General features: G+C 59.1%; 1 protein-coding gene across 2 annotated transcripts in view; it reads right to left on the bottom strand.

Annotated features, from left to right (window-relative positions):
• Positions 1-35: 35 nt before the first annotated feature.
• NPRL3 (NPR3 like, GATOR1 complex subunit) overlaps positions 36-15,355 on the bottom strand; it is a 34,862-nt gene continuing 19,542 nt past the window's right edge. For both annotated transcript variants that reach the window (XM_065892510.1, XM_065892511.1), the window contains 7 exons: positions 8,419-8,556; positions 7,358-7,514; positions 4,675-4,781; positions 4,106-4,235; positions 1,606-1,795; positions 715-907; positions 36-201 (listed from right to left, as the gene is read on the bottom strand). In XM_065892510.1, coding sequence (XP_065748582.1) covers positions 36-201; positions 715-907; positions 1,606-1,795; positions 4,106-4,235; positions 4,675-4,781; positions 7,358-7,514; positions 8,419-8,556 — 1,081 coding nt within the window. The remainder of the gene's footprint in view (positions 202-714; positions 908-1,605; positions 1,796-4,105; positions 4,236-4,674; positions 4,782-7,357; positions 7,515-8,418; positions 8,557-15,355) is intronic.

Raw genomic sequence — 15,355 nt, 5'->3', positions numbered from 1 at the left:
CCTGGGGTGGGGGAGGCTCCCTCCGGTGCCCCAGCTCAGGTGAGCAGGGCCTGGAAGACAGTGATGACCGGATCCTCGTGGGTGGTCACCACCAGGACACTGCGGAACTTGTCCACCAGCGCAAGCAGCTGGGAGCGCCGCGTGTTCTCGTTGTACATGATCTCCTCCAGGTGGTGGCGGCCGCGGAAGTAGTGCAGGAGCCTGGGGGGTGGAGGGTAGGTATGAGCACAGCTACGGAGCTGGCGGGAGTTGCGGGGGGGGGGGTCCTCAGACAGGCCCCTGCCCCAAGCAGTGCCCTGGACCCGCTGCCCACCGTGGCCCCTGAAATGTCACCCTGCCTCAGTGCCCACACACATGCTGCTGTGGCTCTTAGGGCACCTCGGCTGGGGGCTCAGTCCCTGACAACCTGACGCTCCCAGAACACCATACACCCAGTGCACCCAACTCAGGGTTGAGTGTGACAAGTCTGTGTCACCTATGGCGTGGAGACCAAGGGCCCCACCCGATCCCCATGAGGACAAGAACTTGCTGCTGCTTCCCAAGACGTGACAAGAAACACCCAGGAAGTACAGAAGAGACCCCCCCACATGCAGGTGCCAGGTAGCGACGGCTGTGTACTGGAGATGCCACCTCAACCAGTGAGGGCCGTTTGCCATCGGGATTTAAGCTGAGACACACTTTCTGTCCTGTCCCTACATGTGGCCCCTGCTCTACCTGGCAAACATGCGGAGGTCCTCAGGGTTCTGTGCCGCGGGCACGCTGAGGATGGCTGCCCGTTCATGCTCGGACAGGCTGGCCAGCAGGTTCTCCGTCATCCTCCTGTTGAGTGGCGAGTCCCCACTGGGGAGCAGCTCTGCACTGGAGTTGTCCATGCTGGGGCTGGTGAGGGTCATGTCATCACTGCTGGCTGAGGACGGGCACAGTCAGGGAGCGGCTGCCCCCAACCCCACAAGTCACCTGCGCCCACCTAGGAAATAACTGCTGTGCCCTTGGGGAGCAGCCCCTCACCCCAAGGCCAGCCTGGTCATCCAACCCGTCCCACCCACTCAGAAGACAGGAGCCCTGGGCAGGCAGGTCCAGCACTGAGCCTGATGTCCAAGGCCCCGCCTTAGCCTGGGGAGGTGCCTCCCCCTAAGCCTTCCAGCCCCTCGTCTTCCCCAAGCCAGGGACCTGGGGCTCGGGGCTGCTGCCTTAGGGGGCACACCGTGGCCAAAACAGCTCCTTCGAAGAGGGACTATGACAGTCACTGTCTCCTCAGGCCCTGAGCATGGAGGTTTCAACAGTCCTCCCAGGAACGGGGTGTGGTCTGCTCTGACCCCAGGCTGGGCCAGGCTGCTCCTGACTCAGCAAGGTAGAGCCTCGTCCTCAGGGAGGCGGGGGAGGGGACCTCCCCAAGGGAGAGCTGCCCAGCTGGGCGAAGTGGCGTCCTCGGGGACACAGCTGCCCACGGACACCGTGTGTGCACGTTTTCGAGTGCAGCCCTGTGAAGGTGCTGTGGTCATTCCCTGAGGCGCCCAAACTGGGCCTCCTGGCCGCCTGCCTCTTCCAAGGGCGCCCAAGGTGCTCACCCCCCACCAGACAGATGCCCTGGGCAGGGGGTCCTACTTGGGGAGCCAAAGCTGAGGGCGTTGGGCGTGCTGAGGCTGCGGCCGCCAACCCTGGTGGTGAGGGGCACGTCATCCTCCCGGGGGCGGGGCTCGTCCTCACTTGGCGAGGCCATCAGGCAAACGTAGGTGTGCAGCTGGACCAGGAGCCTGCGCTGCAGCATCCACACCACCATCTGGATGAGCTGTGTCTGCAGGATGGGCAGGCCTGAGACATGACCCCCAGGTCACCCCGGAGGTCAGGGTGAGGCCCCACACCTCAAGAGAGGGAGCGCCCAGCCACCAGCCGCTCTGCAACCCCAAATCCCATCCAGAGGAGGCAGCGGGGCCACACCTGCCCTTGCTCCATCACACGCCCGGGCTGCCCATGGCTGTCCTTTCTTGCCCAGAGCTGAGGAGCAGGACCTGTAACGCGGAGGACCTGCTCTGCCTCCTCTTCCCCAGCCCACTGGCCTCTGTGGGGACCCTGGACACTGTTGGGAAAAAGGCTGCTGGCAGCTGCCCTGACAGCAAAAAAGTCCTCCCCTTGGGTCAACCTGAAAGCCTGCCCGGGGACCGGGAAGCCTGTGCAGGTGGTGCTCCAGCAGCCGTTGAGTGGGGGTGTGTGTGCACATGGCGTCCACGTCCTCAGACCCACACACCCACCTGCTCATCCCTGGGGGTCCCTTGCTGGGAGGGGCTGGCTGACCGGGCATGGAAATAGGGGCATATGTGACCCAGTCACACCAAAGAAAATTGAAAAGGATTGTAAAATAATTAAATTATGAGGGACTTCCCTGGTGGTCCAGTGGTTGGGGGTCCGCCTGCCGATGCGGGGGACGCGGGCTCGTGCCCCGGTCCGGGAGGATCCCACGTGCCGTGGAGCGGCTGTGCCCGTGGGCCGTGGCTGCTGAGCCTGCGCGTCCGGAGCCTGTCGCTCCGCAACGGGAGAGGCCACAGCAGTGAGAGGCCCGCATACCGCAAAAAAAAAAAAAAAAAAAAAAGACTCCTTGCTCCCAATGCAGGGGGGCCGGGTTCGATCCCTGGTTGGGGAACTAAGATCCTACATACCACAACTAAGCCTGCGTGCCGCAACAAAGACCCAGCGCAGCCAAAATAAATAAATCAATCAATTTAAATAAATAAAAATTATATTAAGAGACTTCATCAGCACTTGAGCATGTTCTGGGCCTGAAGTAGTAGGTATGGAAGGCAGGTGGCCTCACCCTGGGACTGAGCAGAACCAGAACTAGCTCCATCCGGGCCCCTCGGGCTTGGCCTAGAAAAGCCACCCGCCATCCGGACCATTGGGAAGTTTCCGCTGGGGAGGGGAGAGGGTGAACATGCAAAGTGTGTCTTTTATTCAGCTGGCACGACCTGGCACAGTTCCTGGAAACCAAAGGTGCCATGAAAGACAGCATTCAGAACAGTCACGCTTGGCATCTAAATGAGCGGACCAACAGGGTCTCCTCCTCATTCACAACTTGAGGAGGAAAAGGGTTTCCTTTTAAGCATTTTTTTTTTTTTTTTTTTTTGTGGCCGTACGCGGGCCTCTCACTGTTGTGGCCTCTCCCTTTGCGGAGCACAGGCTCAGCGGCCACGGCTCACGGGCCCAGCTGCTCCGCAGCATGTGGGATCTTCCCAGACCAGGGTATGAACCCGTGTCCCCTGCATCGGCAGGTGGACTCTCAACCACTGCGCCACCAGGGAAGCCCCCTTTTAAGCTTTTAAGGACTGGTTTTGCCTAACAGACCTGGCACTTATTAAAGCAAATACTTTACTTTTGAAGACAAAGCCTTGAGAACACCCAGACCCATCTCCGACACCTGTCCCACCTGGCCCTGCCCAGAGCCCCAGAGCCCCAGGTTTGCAGTGGAGGGGAGGAGGCAAAGCCTCTCGGATCCAGGCTACACTCAACCCTGCCACAAACGCAGAACTCACCAGTTCGCTCCACACGTCTCACCCTTCCCTGGTGGCCAGCCCACCACACCCAGCACCCTGCCTGCCTCTCGCCCTCACCAAGACCCAGGACCCCTTGGATGAGGAGATTCTGGGGATCAGTGAGCCCAGGACTTACACCCACAGACCCTGTGGCCACCTGGACCGTGGCAGGCAGGGGAGGGAGTAGGAGTGTAGGGACCAGACTCAGTGAAAACAAAATCCCCTCTGTGTCCCCCAACTACGGGATCCCCAGGCCCAGAAGGGGGCACCAAGTGGCTCTGTCCTCCCAGGAGAGGTCACCGATCTCCTGCCAATTGGGCCTCTTACCTGCGTTCTAACCCTAAGAAGTTCCCACCATGGGCAGGGGGGCTCCATGGGGGGAGGGACTTGCAATGCTCAAGTGTCTGCAGGCGGCCTAGCCAGGGACACGGCTTCTGGTCACCGTGGCAGGGCAGGTACCACCTACACAGCAAGCACCTCCCCCCAAACCAAGGCTAAAAGCACAGCAGCACTGAGAGCCTGGGATCAGGGACTGACGCCAGGTGGGTGGTTCCTGGGCTCCCTGAGCTCCTGAGACTCACCTCCTGCACAGCAGGGGCCAGGGGGTTCCTAAATTCTGACAAGGAGACCGGCAAGGAGAACTTAGCGAGGACAGACGGCAGGTCGTGAGATGGAAACTGGCGTGAGAACTGCTCAGCCAGTGGAGAGTACCTGGGGACAGGGGGTGAGGGTCCGTGAGCTCAGCAGACCTCCCCACCATTCAGGCGTCTGCACCCTCGCCATGAGCCTGTGGTGGACAGGAGGGGGCGCAGCCTGGTGGGTGGGCCAGGATGGGTGCAATGAGCACAGAACCCAGATGCTTTCCCCACACCACAGCCCCTATGAGCCCCTTAGTCAAGGCCAAGGCTCCTGACCTCCCACCAGGTGCCCCGTGCAGCACCCACTGGCTGGCCAGGTACGGGCAGGCGCAGACCCTTCCTGGAGCCCGTAGGTGCTGGAAGAGCACAGGCTAGGGGTGCCATGCAGGGCTGAACCAGGCCAGAACTGGAACGTGGGCCCAGCTGACCTGGGGAGCACCGCCTGGCCGGCCCTGCTAGCCACTCCCCTGCCCACTCGGGGGCCCTGGGCTCTCGCAGCCAGGGGGACTCACAGACACACACTGGCGTTGGGAGAAAGCATGTAGACGTTGTTCTCACACAGCGGGTAGATGATGATGGCCTTGCCCCAGTACACCAGGTGCGCCGCAAGCTGGAAAACCTGCGGGCAGAGGGCCGGGAGGAAAATGCTGGGGAGGCCAACCCACACAGCCCCCTGGCTCATGGCCACAAGCCTCTCCATCACTGGTCCCTGAGCCGTCCTGGCTGGCACCAGCACGGGGACGCTGGGGCACCCGAGATGAGGCCAGTCCAGCTGATCAAGGGGCTTGGCTGTACATCCCAGCAGAGGCCAGCCCACAGCCCAGCCGGCGCCCAGCACGGAGACGGGGCTCCACGTGCCAGTGGATGTGGGTCACTGCACCTGCCCCCTCCACACACTCATCCCTGGAGAACATCCCACTGTCCTGCTGCCCTGACTCTCAAGACACACAGACCATGATGACAGGACAGGGAGCCAGGGTGAGACCACGGCAACGGGCACCGCTCATCCTGCAGCACCACGGCCAAGTGCCTCTGAGGGTGCCTGCATACCTGTGACAGTGCCGGGGACACCTCTACCTCGTCTCGGCAAACAGGGCCTCCAGTGCCACAGCCAAATCAAACACAGAAGTTTCAGTTCCATCGCTGACCCTCTTCTTTCTCAGCCCAAGTCCCAGTGCTGATGGCTCTAAAGGACACAGGCCCCCTTCCTTCCATCTCTGCCACCACCCTCGCCCAATGGGCTCCACCTCCCACCTCTCTGCAGCCAGAGCGCCCTCTGCAGGCCACAAGTCTGAAATCAGGATCACCTGGCTGAAGTCAAGCTGTCAGCAGGGAGACTGTTCTTTGCTTCCAAGTTGCTGTGACCACACGTCTCATCTCTGCCTCATGGTCACATCCCCGCCTCCCTCTCAGAAGGGCCCACCCAGATCATCCAGGATCATCACCCTGTCTCAAGGGCGTTATTCCCATCTGCAAAGTCCCACATAAGGAAGGTCACACTCACAGGTCCCAGGGATTAGGTCTACGGGGCCACTGTTCACCCAATCACAAGTAATGTGTGATCCTAATTTTGTTATTCAGAGATTATGTGTTAATATGTACATAAAAAGCTTGGAGGAATCTAGGTTACCACGAGGATATGGGATTATGGGGACTTTCTCTTTTTCTGTTTATAATTTGTATGATATTTGAACTTTTATAAGAATATATTAATTTCATCATGACAAAAAACCCTCAAAATACTTGTAGAGCTTTTTTGCCTAGGATGGAACATGAGTGATTTTAAATCATCTGGTGACATTCACACCTGTGCTTGAGGTTCCAGCTGGGCTCGCTGGCCTCCCTCCCCACGGGGGCCTCCGCTAGGTGGTCTGCTGCAGGAAGCAGCAGTCCCAGAGGCTGGTAAGGTCAACCACCAGGGCTGGGCCCCAGGGGGCGTCTGCACGACCACACCAGCGGCAAACCCTGATTTGCACCAGGTTCAGCGGGAAGGGGCATGGAAGGAAACAGCAAGGGAACCCCATGGCAAGGCCGGGGAGAGGCGAAGGGGACATCATCAGAGCTTTGTCTGTGTCTGGGGGACTGTGAGGCGCAGTGTCCAAACAGGCTCCGTGTTGGGCAGCCTCAGGGGACAGTGAGGGTCACCCCCTCAGAGCCGCACACTCACAGGCACCTGCTGATCAGCCAGTACTGGTCAGAACACAAACTCCGCAGCACACACGCAACAGCCAGCGCGTTAAATGTTCTTTGTCTCGTGGGTGCTAGGTAGGCAGTCCAGGAGCCCATGTGAAACACGAAGGCAGAGTCCAATAAACACTTTCAGATGGGGTGGACAAAGGTCATGGGGTAGAGATGGGGGAAGGGCTTATTTGGGACGAAAGAATCCAGAGAGGCTGCTTTGGGGAACATGGCCTGAGAGTCAGGCCTGGAAGACAAGCTCCCCTAACGTGCTAAGGAGCAAGGGCCAAGGGCTCCCTGGAGGTGCCTCACCTCATGGTGCTCCACCCTTGGCCTTTGTAGGAGCCGCTGGTCCCTGGGCCAGGCCCTGCTGCCCCCTGGCGGCCACACAGTGCCCCGTTCCAGACCCTGAGTCCACCGTCAGGCTGTCGCTTGGAAGGCCCCCTGCCCCTGGCCTTCAACTTCTCCCTGTGCTTTTCCTTGCCCCCAGTCCCTGCCCAGGTTCAAACCAAATCCACAGCCAGGGAGAAGGGGCCCCCATCTGGTCAGAAAGGGCAGCTCATGAGCACGTGGCTCGGCAAGGAGGTGGCACCTTGCACAGAAACACAGGCCTGTGTGCCCGTGGGGCGTGGCGTGGGGAATCAAGGCCACTGGGTTTGGTGCTGGCTCTGCATGGCTCCCACGTGGGCTAAGGCACCCTGCGTACCCCTGCTTCAACCCTGCAAGCCCCCAGCCCTGGCTCTGGTCCTGTGCGGCCCCGTCACCTGGCACCACGATGGCCTCACTCCTCTGCCACAGTTTCACTGCCCCCTCCCCTCCACAGAGGAGGAAGTCAATCCCGAGGCCTGACCCCAGGTCAGACTCCAGATCCACCCACCACCACAGCAGGCCACGCAGCAGCCCTCGGCTGCATGGAGGCCCTAGGGAGGCGACCTGAGGTGCCAGCTGTGATGCGTCCAGCCCCTCCCTGCTGCCCATCCTGCCCACCCAGGGTGTCTCCTCAAGCCCCCAGGGTACCTGCAGTAAGGCCAGGTCTGCGTCCTGGGCCAGCTGCTGCAGGTTCTTCACAGCAGACGTGGTCTTGATCACACGCACCAGGGCTGGGGAGCAGTCAATCGGGAGCTCGCCCAGCAGGGACTTCTCGTCGCTGAGCAGCAGAAGGGCGTGGTACGGGCTGTGGGGCAGAGACACGGGTCATCACAACCAGCGAGCCCCAGGCCCTTGCCCTGGGTGTGCATCTGCAGAGAAGAGGCCAGGGAGGAAGTGGAAGACAGTGCTGTGCCCTGAGGCCTCTAAAAACCTGCAAGGATCACCCACAGAAAAAACTGAGGAAGGCCTGACGGGTGACCTGGCTCCATCCCACCTCTGGGATTGCCCAGCAAATGTTCGTTCGAAAACGAGTGAATCTTTCCTAAGCAAAGAGTCCCAAATATGGGAAAAGCAAAATCCCCACTGCAGACTATGAACAGAACTACCTAGAAATACACTTAGCAAGGAAGCCCGGGGCGGCGCACAGGCCTGGGGAGGGAGGAGGGACCAGGCAGTGCTTTGCTTTCTGTCGTCTCAACATTTTCTATTATGTACCCAGATTTCCTTTTCTGGTTAAAAAACGTTTAAGGAAACAAAGGACTTGATGGAGGAGGGGGAGGCAGAAGATTGGGCTCAGCGCTTTCCTTGAAGGAAATCAGTGACATGAAGAAACAGATCTCACAAGTTCTGATCTGAGCAGGAGGTCCGGTGAGTAACACCATGAAGACACAACGTCTCCCGTGGTTGGCTCCTGGCCCCTGCCATGATGCTTAGCCCCACAGCCCCGCCCAGGTCCTCGTCTGGGACCGCAGCACAGCGCCCCGCTTGGCCAGGCAGTGCTGAGAGGGCCCGTGGGGAACCTGGGGTGGTCATCTCTAGACAAAACTGGACACAAAGGCGTGTATTTTTACTCTGTAAACAGCAGCGCCCTACCTGCCAATTTCTGTGGCAGGAAGAGGAAAAGACGATTTTTGGAACCAAGTACTTGGTAAACCTCAGGACACAGGAGAGCAGGGCCCCGGCAGGGTGTGCGTGGGGCTGGCACTCACCGGATGGCCTTCAGGCTCCGCTCGATGGCCTCGGGGGGAATAAGGCTCGTGGCCGCGTAGTGGATCTTATGGGGCAGGCAGAAGCTCACCTCCAGCCAGCTGTTGACGTGGAGCCGCACCACGCCAGATGTGCACAGGCTGCAGAGAGCGGGCCGTCAGCCACCCACATAGCAGCTCCCAGCCGTGCACACAAGCCACACAGACATCCCTGAGGGCGCCTCCTCCCAGCACACGGAGGAAACTGCAGGGGGAGACTTCCAGAGCAAGAAAGCATCTTGTCCCGGACCTCAGTATGTGTAAGAGAAGAAAAAGTATTAGGAACACCCACAAAAACTGTATTCCTGGCCAGCCCTGGAAACTCTAGTCCAACTAGAGAGCCAGGGCTCCCATCTCTGTCCCACAGGCTCAGTGCACTAGGGGTATCCTGAGGCCGCCTCTGCACACCTGAGGAAGGCTCCATCACAGTGGGCTGCCTGGCAGGGCAGGGCCTGTCACCAAAAGGGAGAGTTGAGCAGGAGAGGAAGGTCCTGCCGGGGAGGGGCCCATCCCCCTGCAGACACCAGCAGCCCCAGGGGCTCCACGGCCACCGCCAATGCCAGCCTCGGCTCAAACCTTCGGCTTCCCTCGTCTCCGTGATGGAACTTTGGTTCTTTCAAGCCCTGGCCTTGCTCAGGCCAGACATGGCAACTCTGTGTCTGACCCTCATTTCTCACATCCCACCTCAAACCATCTGTCAATCCTATCTGCTTCATGGCAGGGACAAAGTCCAGACCTTCTCCGTTCCGGCCCCCTCTGTCCGCCCTCTCCACTCAGACCCCCAGGGCTCCCACATAAGCAGTCCCAACCAAGACCCCAGAGTGCCGGAGCCCTGTGCGACCTGCCCACTCTTCTCCGACCCTGTCTCCTCCCCGCCTCCCATGGGTCCAGCAAAATAGGCTGCCCTGCGGCTCTCCAGGCCCATGTAATTGCCCTGGCCACACACTCTCCCCCAGGTGCCCCGGGGTTCCTTCCCCGCTTTTCAGATCTCAACTCAAGCGCCACCTTCTCAGTGGCTCAACCATGAGCCAGGCCCCACAGGCTGCTCACAGTTCCCGTGTGTCCTGTGCACCAGGCAGCAGCACGACCTGCCGTCTCCTGGTCAGTGCTGTTTCCCGACCAGAATTCAGTCACAAGGTGCACTGCTCACCGTACAACCCGTAATGGTGGGGTACGTGGGGGCACTGAGGGCATTTCCTGAATGGAGGAAGGAAAAGGCCCAAGGAACATGTGTCCGCTCTGGGGGGACCATCTCTCAGGAAGACCCTGCCAGGAGAACAGTCTCCTAGCAGCGCCGTGCAGGGGGACCACACACAAAGCTGGGGCCATGGCTCCGTGGCATGGCACCTGGTGTGGACGTGGGGGTAGCGACTGCTGGAGCAGAGGGCAAGGGGGTCTGTGCCCAGCCAAGGCCCGCCTGCCCTGCCCGGGGTACCCTCCCCGTCACACTCCAGCCCCACTCTGCTGGCCCCGCTGGTGCTCAGGTCTCAGGGCTCTCAGGCACACAGATGCAGGATGCTGGGAGGCGGCCCCGCGGCCCCCCCCGCCCCCCCGCGCCCACAGGCCGTTCTTACAGCCTCTCCCCACAGCTCCGCCCAGACGGACGGCAGAATCCATGGTCAGCAGTTTCAAATGTAAAAATAAGCCTTCATTGTCTCCAGCAGGGAATGGGCAACGGGCAAAGGACCGTGGGAAGAACACAAAGCACGTCTGTGACCTCAACTGCCCCAGGACTCCTGCCAATACCGGCGTCTGCTCCCTCTGCCTGTCCTGCCACCAGGGCGTCAGGAGAACCAGGCCCCCAAGAGACCCCCTCAAGGGACGGTCTTAGGCTCTGAGCTGCAGGCTGTAGCTGAGTCTGGAGGGCAAAGGTTTGGCCAATGCTGATGACACAGCCCCTTAAGGTGAAACCCAGGCACGGGTTTGGTGACTGTCACAATCTGGGGAAGAGACCCCGGGTCCTTCCCCAGGTCCCAGTGGAGGACACCGCTCTTGGCTTCTTCCAGGAGGAAGCAAGTACACCTGAGCAGACAGAGGCTCCTGGAGCCTCCCCACTCCTTGGCCAAGGGCCTTTGTGGGCTGGACGGCTCACGTCAAACCCTGGGAAACAGCGTCTTCAGGGATCAAAAGTCACACGAAGGGGACCCAGGGTAGTGGCTCCACTTGCCTGGGCAACATTTATGCTCTCAGCATCTGTGTATGAGAGAAGCAGGCAGGGGAAACTGGGCGCCAGCTCCTCCTCCATTCACTTCACCCCTGCTCGGAAAGGCTGGTGGATTCAAAATCAAGGTCTTCCTGTCTCTGAGCTCCCCTCTAGGACACGGCTCAAAGTGCCTGCTAGAATGAATGCCGCAGAGTCAGAAGTAAACACTGAGAGGCCTCTCATTTCAGAGGTAGCCGTGTGGGCTCCTCAAGGAGCCCAGGGATGCCACGTGCAGGTTGCCGAGCCACATGGCACATGCAGAGGCCCCAAGCACTGGTTCGGGCTCCTGGGGCACAATTTACAGCCCTGCACTTGGGGGCTCCCACTCAGCGGTGCCGAGAAAGACACAGGGAATCGTAAGCAAACTGTGTGAACACGAGAAGCCCAAGAGAGTGGTAAGAAAAGGGATGGGGGGAGGGTGCAGGGGTGTGTATGGGCTGGGAGGGGGCTTGGGACAGGCCTCATGGAGACTCAGCTGCAAGTGCCGAATCTGGGTACCAGGGAAACGAAGAGTCAAGGCCTGTGCAGACTCTCCATCATGTCACTGTCCCCAGAGCCCTGGCCACACAGTCTGGGCACATGCTGGCATGGGGTCCTCTTCTCTGGGGGGAGACACGCCCTCCCTGGGTCCCTAGTTTCCACGTGGACTTTACTCCATGTTCCCAACACTGGCGACTGCCTCCCGTGGGGCACTTGGCACTGAGGCTGGTGCCTCTTTACAAACAAACGGAGCTCTCTCTGTAGCGTGCAGACCCTGAGCGCCATCTCCAGCAGCACCCAAGGGCCAGCTGCAGGCCCAGGCGAACCCCGGGACACCCTGGAACAAGCCAGGAGGGAGGGCGCCGCACCGGGAATGTCCTATAAACCCCACCGCCATCAAGAGGTGAGCCCGGAGCTGTGCTGAGGTCTGTCAGGAGGAGGAAAGAGAGATGTTTGCCCTTGTTTCTCAAGTGTGTGCGGCTTTAAGACAAGACTAGCAGAGCAGAAGTTGGGCCCGAAATGGGTCCTGGGAAGCTCTCACTTCTATTTGCTGGCAGTTAACGGTTGGGTCTGGGAACTCTGAGGAAAAACACTGCCCCTGTGTGAGGCTTATCCGGCCCCTCACACAGCTCCCAGACACCGCCCCGCCTGCGACTTGAGATAGATGCTCCTCCAGAGCCCGCGTCCTGAGGCGGCCACACCAGCCTTCCAACAAGCTCTTATCTTTCACACCCCAGACGACTGTGCACCAGCTCATTTCATCAGCTCACACCTCAGCATCCTAGAGAGAATTTCAATTCCTAACCTAACGTCCTCCTCTAGCCTCGGACCGGTCACCCTTCTTCCTGCCCCAGGCCAGAGACCTTCGAAGCCAGCCCTACACCCTTTGGTCCAAACACAACATGCACTGGGACGAAACTGCACATGACCCACGAGGTCTGGGTGGGCTCCAAAAGGCCAACCTTGAAATGTTTAAGTTTAGGTTTAAGTGCGTTTCATGGCAACAGAGACTGAAATTCCCAGGATACTTGCGGACGTGTCTGTGGGCCCACCCCTGCTCTGGATGGGCAGCAGTGAGGCAGCATCCCCAGCGCACACAGCACCGCCCACAGGCCCGGACCTGGGTGGCTTCCCCAGGCTCCCAGCCTCCCGGGCCCACCACAGGCCCTGTCAGCTCTGAGAACTCTTCAACAAGCACTCCTTCAAGCCCCACGGAATCCACATCAACGGGACTCGTGTTTACTCATCCCTTCAACCACATGCCGAGCACGAGGGCTGTGTCACAGAAAGTGAGGGGATGTCCCTGACCTCATGGGGTGCTGTCACTCAAGTCACAAAGCTGCACAGGCAGACACAGGTGCTGGGCAAGTTGAGGCGGCCACAGGCGCCTAAGTCCCGGGGCACAGGACCGCCAGGCCACACCACAAACCCGGATTTTAATTAAAGCAGCCAATCCAGAGCCATTCCTTTGCAAAGTCCCACCCCAACCCCTAACCTCAACCAGTTCTCACAGCTTCCAGCCTCTCACTTCTGCTCTGAGAACGCCCTTCCCAGGGGTCAGCCAGCAAGTCTCCACCAGGAAAGAGCTGTATGTTCCCCACCGCCTGCACAGCCTCCCCTTCTTAGCTCCAAGGTGCAGTCCACCCTGCAGGAGCAGAGTGGGCCAGGCCAGACCCTCGAGGCCAACATGGACCTGGTGGGTCAGAGGGAAGGCCACAGACAAGGGGGCTCCTGGGAAGTCTCAGAGCCGCTGCTGTTGCCAGGCGGGGACAGGGGACGGGGAGGACACCGATGCCCCTGGGACTCCTGCGGGAGAAGCACCGCCGGTTTCCCTGGGGCCGGACCCAGGACCCAGGAGCCCGTTTCCAGACCCCACTTGGTCAGAGTGAGGTCTGGAAATAGGAAGGATGGGGTGGTGTTTCACCTGGAGGAAACTGACACACCTCGGTTCTGGAAGGAATCTAAGTGCTGAATGGTGGACCCTGGCAGCTGTTTTTGCCGCAAACGCTGACTCCTGGCCTTGGAACTAGTGCCACTAGAGGGTGCTGGGCTGCCGCAAGCCCCAGCTCGGCCGGCCCAGCAGGTCACCAAGGAAGCAGCCAACTCTCCAGGGCCTCATTCCCTCCAACTTTCCAACACAATTCAAACCTAAGAAATCACAGCTCATTATTCACTTAGAAACATAAAGTCTGGTTCTGGTTTGCTTTTTATTGTAATTCCACGTTAGTGTGAACTTAGCTTGTAGTCTAATCCTACTTGAGGCATGCAAACTCCCACTCAGAAAATGGCAACAGTTTCCAAGGAAGGGGTTTCTCATACCAGGCCACCCAGACCAGAGGGCAGTAATGCTCTTACTGCAGGAAAAACTGCCATGTGATCATGTGGAAAAAAAGAGACAGGGTCAGACTACAAGACCAGAAATCTGTTCTGGGTCAAGACCAAGGCTTCGCCAAGAGGTCTCCAGAGCAGGAGGGACCAGAAACCAAGGCAATCATGCAGCAAGGGGCGTTTCACGCTGCTCTGATCTCCCCCAACGCCCAGAGGTCACCGAAATAAAGAAACGGAAACTCCAGCCCGGACGCACACCCCAAAGGACAGCTCTCCCTCCCACATAAAGGCACCTGTGCCCCCAAAAGAACACGGGTGAGGGGGGAAAACTTCCCTGGCGGTCCAGTGGTTAGGACTCCGCTTTCACCACAGAGGGCGCAGGTGCAACCCCTAGTCGGGGAACTAAGATCCCCCAAGCTGTGCAGCTGGGCCAAAAAAGAAAAAAAAACCAAACAGGTGAGGAGTCGGAGCAGAGCGCTCACAGAAAAGGATACAGGGATGTTCCACACGTGAAGTCGTGCACTCCTGCCTTCAGATAAAGCTGCCCTGAGACCCCGTCCTCCACACATCACGGTGGGCAGTACCCAAAAGCTCACAAGACCCTGTGCTGGCAAAGCTCAGGTGCTGCTGATGGGAATGCAGACTGAGCCACAGAAAGAAGCGCCTCCAAATGACACGCACACCTGACCTATTCAGCCCGGCAATTCTACTTCTAGGAATTTATCTCACGGATGCACAAGCACTCGCACGAAATAACACGGATATAGCTGAGCAGCACCTCTTTCAGCAGCAAAAGCTGGAGTCAATGATGCCCCAGGGAGGGGGCAGGCAGCTGTGCAGCAAGAAGTCAGCGCCTGTTTACCCAGACAGACGTCTGTGGGTAAGCTGCACGTCAAAGCGAGGAGGTAAAGGGCGAACCGTGCACTCAGTGCGCTCTGGCTACGAAAGGGTTCACCGTATGTGCTTTCGCACCTTGCGACGGGGCGCACGACACTCTGCCTGACGCGCCGCACCTGCCACCAGGAAGGAGACCTGGTGAGGGAGCAACGGGAAAGAAACTCTGTGCTCTGACTTTCAGACTCAAAGGACAGGTGACCTTTTCAAAGGCTTAAGTTAAAAAAAAGGAAACTTACCAAAAGGTCATAGTGATTATCACTGGGTATGGGATTATAGATGATTTTTATTTCCTTTATATTTTTTTATATTTCCTAAATGTCTATAATAAACACATATCATTGGTGAAATCAGAAAAAATATTAACATTAAAAAAAAAGAAAGGGACTTCCCTGGTGGTCCAGTGGCTAAGACTCCACGTTCCCAGTGCAGGGGGCCCAGCTTCAATCCCTAGTCAGGGAACTAGATCCCGCACGCTGCAACTAAAGGTCCCACACGCTGCAGTGAAGATCCCCGATGGTGCTGTGGCCCCAGCTCTCAGATCAGGTCCACCTCCAGCAGGGAATGTGGGTCCACTGGACAGAACGAAACCCCGAGAAAGCCGGGGTGGGGGAGGTGCGGGAGCAGAGGAGAATGTGGGGAAGTTGGGGGTGGTGGAGAGGAGAGAGGCCTGCACCTACACACTATCTGTCCAGCAACATGCCTGGTGCTGCAAGGTCCCCTCAGCCCTGAGAGGCCCCTGGTGAGCCAACTGGCCAGATGCACTTGGGCAGACAGCCCCCCACCCCCATTCCCCATCCCATCCCCACTGCAGACCCAGGGCCAGGGAGCAGTGGTCAGAGCCACACGGACGCTCTTTAAAAAGAAGAGAAGTGGGGCTTCCCTGGTGGCGCAGTGGTTGAGAGTCCGCCTGCCGATGCAGGGGACACGGGTTCGTGCCCCAGTCCGGGAAGATCCCACATGCCATGGAGCAGCTGGGCCCGTGAGCCATGGCCG

This window comes from Phocoena phocoena, chromosome 15, assembly GCF_963924675.1.
Source record: "Phocoena phocoena chromosome 15, mPhoPho1.1, whole genome shotgun sequence".
Taxonomy (NCBI): Eukaryota; Metazoa; Chordata; class Mammalia; order Artiodactyla; family Phocoenidae; genus Phocoena; species Phocoena phocoena.
Note: the sequence above shows the minus strand (reverse complement) of the source record. Positions and strands in the feature narration are given on the sequence as shown.